Source organism: Quercus suber, unplaced genomic scaffold (genome assembly GCF_002906115.3).
Source record: "Quercus suber isolate HL8 unplaced genomic scaffold, Cork oak 2.0 scaffold_29, whole genome shotgun sequence".
NCBI lineage: Eukaryota > Viridiplantae > Streptophyta > Magnoliopsida > Fagales > Fagaceae > Quercus > Quercus suber.
Genome location: NW_027069494.1, coordinates 75,735 through 84,276, shown reverse-complemented (window position 1 = coordinate 84,276; position 8,542 = coordinate 75,735). Strand labels below are relative to the sequence as shown.

Genomic DNA, 8,542 nt, shown 5'->3' with positions numbered 1-8,542 from the left:
GTTTCAAAAGCAAATTTGGATTATAAAAGTCTATTATAAACCTAAGAATTTTTTAAATTGACTAGGTTTGTTAGTTCGTTTACTCATTAATTTTTTAATGTAATTCCTTACTATGATTTCGTAGCCGATAAAGCACATCTCAAGGTCCCTAAAAATTGAAACTTCTATTGTAGTTCCTGTGAATTAAATCTGAGTTTTTGGAAAAAAGTTTGATTTATTGACTGAATATTACTTAGTATTGGATTTGCATTTTAAATTTTTGTATTGTAGTTATTTTTATAGGTTGGTAGAATGGTAGGTGAGTTTGCGAAACCGAAATTAGAGCCGTTACAGAGGGGACTGCACCTTTGGATTTCACAAAGCATGGGTATGTGCCATCTAATATGTGGATTCTCTTTGGTTTCTTTTATTTTTCTTTTTGTTCATTAGCCCACCATGAAGCTTAAAATATAATTCAAATTATTGATATTGAATCATACTTTTATTTTGTTGTTTTGTTGTGATTGTTTAATACCTAGAACATGCTGCTTCTTTTTTGACTGCTATCCCATTTGGTTATACAAGTTGAACATCTGATATCAATGTTTTGAATATATCATATAGATATAGATCAGTGAAGATAAAAGATGATATCATATCCTTTTTATGTTTTGCTGATATAATGCATGCATATTCTTCAAAATATTAGGTTCCAGTTTGTTAGGTTCTAAGTACTTAAGAACTAATGTATTAGAACTCTAATTTGTATTGTTGGCAAACCATGATCAAAACAGGTTGTTAGTATTGTTTTAGACTTGCTCAAAGTATGTCTTTTATGTAAAGTTGGAATCGAGTTAATTGTAGAATTGAGTGTGCAATTCTGACTGGCTCAATCGATCGAGAATTAGACTCGATCAATCGAAAGTCGGGCAGAATGTTTTTTCTGCAGAATTTCCAACTCAACCCTAAGCTCATATGACGTGTAGGGTTTTATGTTTTGCCCTAGGTAAAAAAGAGAAACCCTAGCCACGTTTTTGTTGTTGCTCTTTTTGCTATGTGTGTGAATCTCTTGTGAGATCTGAGAGGTGGTTGCTTAGGATTATCAAGCAAGAGATTTCATTGAGAGCTTGATGATCATTCAGTTGCTGCACTAAAGAGCTTAAAGATACACAAGTGGAAGTGCTTGTACTTGCTGGAGAATTCAAGAAAGAAGGAGTCCGTGGTCTCAAAGCTTGCACGTGGTCATGTCAATAAGTTTTCTATATGAGGTAACAATAGGATGTTAGTGGCCTAAGTCGCTATTGTAAAACTTTGATTCTTTCATAGTGGATTCAATTTTACCTTGAAGATAGTTAGGTTAAATCCTCCCCAGGTTTTTTACTGGTTTGGTTTTCTTGGGTCATCATATCTTTATGTTCTTTATATTCTGCACTTTACATTGATATGATTATATGATTGTGTTAACCTAGATCTGGAATTTGGACTAAGTAATAACTTGGCTAATTAACTAGGTTAATCCGATTGTGTTTTAAGGGATCTAAAAACAAACAAGTGGTATCAGAGCGGGTAGCACTCTTATTGTGGATATTTTGATCTTTGAGCTGATCCTTACCCCCTGTTGTCATGGAACACAGACACTCTCTTGTTATTCCACCTCACTTTGATGAGAATAATTACGCTTATTGGAAAGTAAGGATGAAAGCATTCCTAAAATCAATTGATGAGAGAGTCTGGAACTCCGTTGAATACGGATGGGAGAAGCCCACTACTCCTATTAGTGAGTGGCAAACTTCTCAAAAAGAGGCAGCCGCGTTCAATAGCAAAGTTATGAATGCTATCTTTAACACTGTTTCTATGGAGGAATTTAAGAGAATCTCTAATGTTGAGGTTGCTCACACTGCTTGGAATATCCTCCAAACTGTGTATGAAGGCACAAAGGCTGTCAAAATTAATAAGTTGCAATAACTAACATCTAGATTTGAGAACATTATGATGTCTGATGATGAATCCTTTGATGAATTTTATGCTAAACTTAATGACATTGTTAATTCTGCATACAACTTGGGTGAAATCTATGATCAACCTAAAATTGTTAGGAAGATTCTTAGATCTTTAACTGAAGATTTTAGACCCAAAGTGACTGCCATCACTGAGAGCAAAGATGTGGATTCCATCCCTGTTGATGAACTTGTAGAATCTCTTCAGTCCTATGAGTTGGACCTACCCAAAACTAGCAAATCCAAATCAATGGCTCTTAAGTCAGTTGATGATGTTGATGTTGGTGAATTTGATGATGAGCTCTCTGCTACAGAGATTGTTTACCTTGCGAAGAACTTTAGGAATTTCCTTAGAAACAACAACAGAAGGGCAAGAGGTAAGAACAATGTTGAACGTAGAAATTTTAGGAAGAATGATCTCACAAAGGTTAACAACATTGAAAAACCTAGAGAAAAAGTAGTTCAATCTTCTAATAATTCTATGGGTCCTCAATGTTTTGGATGTCAAGGGTATGGTCACATGAAATCTGAATGTCCTACATACTTGAGGTCTAAGGGTAAGGCTATAGCTGTAACCCTTAGTGATAATGAAGTTTCCGATGATGAGTCTGGTTCTAACGAGGATGGAAACTTTATTACTTTCACTGCTACTGCTGTAGTCAGTGAAAGCGTGTCTGTTGAAGATAACCCTTCTGATGTGGAACTCTCTAAGGATGCAGATCTTCAAGAAGCCTACAATAAACTTTGCAAAGTTGCTGCAAAGGATGCTATGAATGTTGATCTTGACTTGAAGAAAATTGCATCTTTTGAACTTGATAAGAAAAATCTACTTGTGAAACTGTTTGATGCTAATGAACTTTTGAACAATGTGAAAACTGAGAATATGCTTTTACTTGATAAAGTTAAGAATTTGGAACTTGAACTATCTGTTGCTAGAGAACAATCTATTAAGTCTGCAAGCTCCAAACTTGATCACATGCTGAGTGTTCAAAAGTCTCCCTCTGACAAAACTAGCTTAGGTTTTGTAGAAAGCATCTCTGCGTCTGCATCTTATTCCAAAAACTTTGTTCCTTCTTCTTCCTCTGAACCCCCTGTGTGTGAGCTTGTTAAACCTATAGAGGTCACAACTCCTAGGAAGATTAGAGTTGATCTGAAAGAGTCTAAACCTAAGGAGTCCACCCTTTCTAAGGACAAGTTGCATGGTAAGCCTGCCTGGGTTTATCATTTTTGTGGAAAGTCTGGGCACATTCGTCCAAACTGTTTCAAGTTGCAAGCTACTAGGCGAGCAAATAAGGCAAAAGTGCCTGTGCCTCAAGCACAAGATCCTATAGTACTTATTGGTGAATTGGTAAAAGCTCTTAACCTTTATTCCAATCCTGGAGTTGGAAATCACTCTAATGTGAATAAGAACTCCAATGCTCGAGGTGCATCTAAAAAGTTTTGGATGCAAAAGACTCAATCTAATTGAGTCTTTCTGACATGGTCCTTGTGCTTCATTGTTCTACTCTTTGTGACCATTGTTCTTTGGTTTTTGTTTTCTTTGTTTTCTTTGTTTCTAGGACTTGCATTGCATAACATTCATGCATTTCATTCTAGGATTGTTTTTGTTTCTTCTTTTCAAAATAAAATAAAAATAAAAATAAATAAAAAAAGGGAAAAAGAGAAGCAAATTGTGTTTTGTATTTATTTTCTTGGTTTTGAAAACAAGGTTGGTCAATTTATTTTCACATAACAAGGCGTTAACCCTAGTAAAGTGAGGCGCCAAATTCTTAAAATATTTATTATGCATATAGAACTTAAATCATATGTACCTAGTGTATTATAATATTATAATGAAGTTTTTTTTCAATGTGAAGCATGAAGAAATTAGGTTTATAAAATTATTTCAGAATAAGATTAGCATGGTTTAGGCTCTATTATTTATTTCTAACAATACGTTTTACAACAAGCTTCTATACAACAATAAGTTTTACAAAACAAATTTGTAAATTAATTTAATTAACAATAAGTTTTATAACATGAATTTTGAAGTTAATAATCTAAAATAGGTTTCACAACAAATTTCTACAAAAAAAAAAAAAAAATTAACTTAAAAAAAAAAAAAAAACTTTAGGCTCTCGCCTTAGCACCTTTTTCATGGCTTAATGAGTTTAAGTTTAAGTTGACTTGTTAGAAAGATAGAGTTTCATTCCTTGTCATGTTTGGACTAAACAAAAATAATTTTATTTAAATATTGTGCTAATATGGAAAATTGTGAAAACTTTAAAGGTTTCGGTTTATATATATATATATATAGATGACGTGTTGTGTAACCAAAGCACCAATCCTAACTCTATATGTATACTTTCCCGTTATCTCCTTGATGGAAAAGGTAAGATTATAACTCAAACTTTATCTTGACACTAGTTGGCATTCATAAAGAGGAAAGAGTTTGAGGCACAGGAACATTTTCATTGACCTGTAAAACTTTCAGAATCTTTTACTACAGCTCTTTCAAGATCCAATTGTCAAAGAAGCATTGTTATGAACTTTAGTTTCTTTATCCACTGACTTCTGATATTGTAGTCCAATATCTGACCTGTCTTGCTTTCTGAATTATGGCATTTCACTTCAGCTTCCTCCTGGAATGAGAGCTCTTCTACTTTGTCGGCAGCTATTTGTGGAGGGTCATTGTTGGTAGATAAAACTATTGGCTCTTCAAGTGAAAAACTAAAATCTTGGAGGTCAAGTCTTGCTCTTCCAAATAATGTCACTTTTTTGCTTAGAGGGGACAATTTATGAGTCCTTTTAGGCCAGTAGATACTTTTACTGGTTCAAATTGATGTTCAACATAAGTTTGGGTGTGCTCCTCACCACAGGAGAACCACTAACGCCATTGAATGATACATCCACATCTGGAGAAGCTTCCAGATAGGGTCATTTGAAGCTACTTGATTGCCAAAGCAGTGTTTCTTAACAAAATCCAGCTCTATTGGCTCTACAACTAGGGGTTGTTGAAATAGCCCACCTAGGCACAAGAAGCTGCAGGGCCCATTCTAATTCTTCCTTGGATGAGTGAATTGAATAACAAACATGCCAAACACCAAATTGGTCCCTTTCTGCTTCATTCATTCTCAGTTTTCCTTGGTTTTCATTCTCCTAGTACTCTTCCTCACATGCATACCACTGTGCTGAAGGGCGGATTATGAGAATCTCAGGCTGGCAGTTAGCTTGGACCTCCAAAAGCTTTGCTTTTGCTCTTTCATATAGCATAGGAAATCCATCTAATACCTGGAAGCCGGATGAGGAATCTTCAGAGATAATTTCAGGAAATGCTAGTGTTAGAGCTTGGAAACATTTTGGATTAAGAGGATTATCAACATAGATCTTGGACTCAAATGTTTGGGACTCATTTGCCAATATTTCTTCCTGGCTGAGAAGATCACAAGTCTGATACATCACAGGGGCATCAGGATGCTTCCATATACAAGTAATAACCTATTTTGTGGAACGCAANCATAATTCAGAAAGCAAGACAGGTCAGATATTGGACTACAATATCAGAAGTCAGTGGATAAGGAAACTGAAGTTCATAACAATGTTTCTTTGACAATTGGATCTAGAAAGAGCTGTAGTAAAAGATTCAGAAAGTTTTACAGGTCAATGAAAATGTTCCTGTGCCTCAAACTCTTTCCTCTTTATGAAAGCCAACAAGTGTCAAGATAAAGTTTGAGCTATAATCTTACCTTTTCCATCAAGGAGGTAACGGGAAAGTATACATATAGAGTTAGGATTGGTGCTTTGGTTACACAACATGTCATCTATATATCTATATATATATATATATATATAATCTTACACAATTTTCCGCATTAGTACAATATTTAAATAAAATTATTTTTGTTTAGTCCAAACATGACTAGGAGTGAAACTCTATCTTTCTAACAAGTCCAACTTAAACTCAAACTCATCATTATCATTTTTTTTAAAATAAAATTATATATATATATATATATAACAGAAGGTTTTAACTTTTTGTTGACCTCTCTAGAACCTGCCACATCATTATTAATTTTTTTAAAACTAAATTATCTAATTTTACACATCATTGTCATTTTTAAATTAAATTCAATTGTTTCTTAAGATTTTTACTTCCCACCCGAACACTACCTCTCTCCTCTTGATAAACCCTTTCTTTTTCATTGCCACTGTTCAAACTTTGGAGAGCTTCAATGGCTAAACAAAATATGTAATTAAAGAAGCCAACTATTTGACTAAATAACTTCCAGAAACAACGAAACTCATTCATCACTGTTAGTATGTCACCATTGAGATGGTCCGCTATATCCAAAATTATGCGAAATCCAAGGCGGGGCAATTCACAAAGGGACTAAGCGTATGACAACAATTCCCATGGCTTTGGTTGGCTGCTCTCTGGATGGGTTCATGATTAGAGAGTTAAAGAGTCTGGCAGGACCAGGACGTATAAGGTTTCTTTTTTAACATTAAAAAACAATACTACCCCTCTTCTTCCTTACGCATGTGATATGTTCTACATACATATAATTCTCTCTTAAAATTTTTACATGTATAGTTCACTTAATGCTCTACAAATTGATCCAAATTCCAAAGGAAAAGTTGAATAACAATCAGGACAATTAGAAATTTGAGAATCTGGGTTGCTTAATTATATGATTTTGTAATTACTTTCTTTTCTTCTTCATAGAAACGTTGATTTCTCTTTGTGCCATGTTTTGTGTTTCTTAACCCCTCTTAACAAATTCTATAAACCCTCAAATTCATTCACCAAAAAATTACTTCCAAGATCAAAAAACACAAAAACACGTTGAGGCAAACCAAAATATAACCGATCAACTATCTTTAGATGTATTCAATTTGTTCTCATTAATGAGATCTTTGAGTTCTTGTATAAAATAAGATTATAAATAAATAAAGATTTCCAGCTTAGTGATAATGTCCAGATCATAAATTTGCTTTTAGAAGTCACAGAACATTCTGTTTGCATTTCTTATATACGTTATTGGTTTTGGTTTTTGCTTGAGAACTTCATTTGCCACCCATCTAATGTTGAAATTTGAAATTGATCATTTTGAACATTTTGCTTTATTCTTGCCAACTTGGGATAATTGTTTGTTCAATTGTAATGTACTTAGTTTGTCTTTGGTGTAATATTTGAGTGGATTCATGTTACAAAATACTTTTTTTCATTCCTATTTTAGAACATGCACGTTATGTGTTTGACAAAATATCTTCCTATTGCATCTTTTTAAATTAACTTCATGGTTTATGTGAAATCTTGGTAAGTTTGTTTGTTTTATTTTATTTTATTTTTTTTTACACCTCTTGGTTTGAGTAGGCTTTGACGGTCTCATTTTTTCTAATGTGCATTTAGGCATACTAAGTCATCAACATCATTGGCAAATTAGTACATTAAAACTTTGCATAATCCAAGCCCAATTTGTAACATTACGATATTTAGTAGTCTTCCTAATTCCTAAATAGAAATATGTTTTTTAATATAGGTATATAACCAATCAGATACAAGTTTAAATTTGCAATGATTGAGATCATCTATATAGCATATTTTACAACTTATCTGTGATTAAAGTATGAATCTTTGATACTGCAATTGTGTGGCCACTAGTGAGAAGAAACAATTATGTGAAGCCAAATTTGAAAACTTGACAGTTTGGCTAGGTGCCACCGAATTAGTGTTTTTCATGACCCATTAAAAACCAAAGGATTAAAATATCAAACTGATATGCAACACCAATAAAAATATTTTAAAATTATATTTCTTTAGATCTTCACATAGAATACGATATATTCAATATTAAAAAAATAATAATAATAATCTTTTAAAAAAAAATTCATTTTCAATAATTCTCCCGTGCATCGCACGATGCGACTAGTTGTTTTGATGCACGGGTGCGACTAGTTGTATTTAGATTCCATTTCTTGGGGTAATATTTTTTATTTTTTTTCCCAATTTGTAGCAATAGTCGATCCCTCTAATAAAAGTATGCATTGGATGTTTCAATTATTGCAACTTGAGTGTACATTCAGATACTGAGGTTCTTCTCTGTGTGTGTGTGTGTGTGTGTGTGTGTGTGTGTGTGTGTGTGTGTCCATTTCTTGGGGTAATATTTTTTATTTTTTTTCCCAATTTGTAGCAATAGTCGATCCCTCTAATAAAAGTATGCATTGGATGTTTCAATTATTGCAACTTGAGTGTACATTCAGATACTGAGGTTCTTCTCTGTGTGTGTGTGTGTGTGTGTGTGTGTGTGTGTGTGTGTGTGTGTCCATTTCTTGGGGTAATATTTTTTATTTTTTTTCCCAATTTGTAGCAATAGTCGATCCCTCTAATAAAAGTATGCATTGGATGTTTCAATTATTGCAANCCCCATTTTGTAGCAATAGTCGATCCCTTTGATAAAAGTATGCATTTGATGTTTCAATAATTGCAACTTGAGTGTACATTCAGATACTGAGGTTCTTCTGTGTGTGTGTGTGTGTGTGTGTGTGTGTGTGTTTCAATTATTGCAACTTGAGTGTACATTCAG

The 8,542-nt window shown here is 33.6% G+C and overlaps 1 protein-coding gene and 1 long non-coding RNA gene across 2 annotated transcripts; one reads left to right on the top strand and one right to left on the bottom strand.

Moving 5' to 3' along the window:
* Positions 1-2,226: 2,226 nt before the first annotated feature.
* LOC136066251 (uncharacterized) lies at positions 2,227-3,886 on the top strand. Its single transcript, XM_065770289.1, has 4 exons — positions 2,227-2,433; positions 2,533-2,816; positions 2,913-3,324; positions 3,866-3,886. Exons 1-4 carry the CDS (start codon positions 2,227-2,229, stop codon positions 3,884-3,886), a joined length of 924 nt encoding a protein of 307 aa, XP_065626361.1.
* Positions 3,887-4,406: 520 nt separating this feature from the next.
* On the bottom strand, positions 4,407-5,460 carry LOC136066274 (uncharacterized). Its single transcript, XR_010627722.1, has 2 exons — positions 4,984-5,460; positions 4,407-4,902 (listed from the first exon to the last, which is right to left on the bottom strand). It is a non-coding gene; the product is annotated as an uncharacterized LOC136066274 (long non-coding RNA).
* Between the last annotated feature and the right edge of the window lie 3,082 nt (positions 5,461-8,542).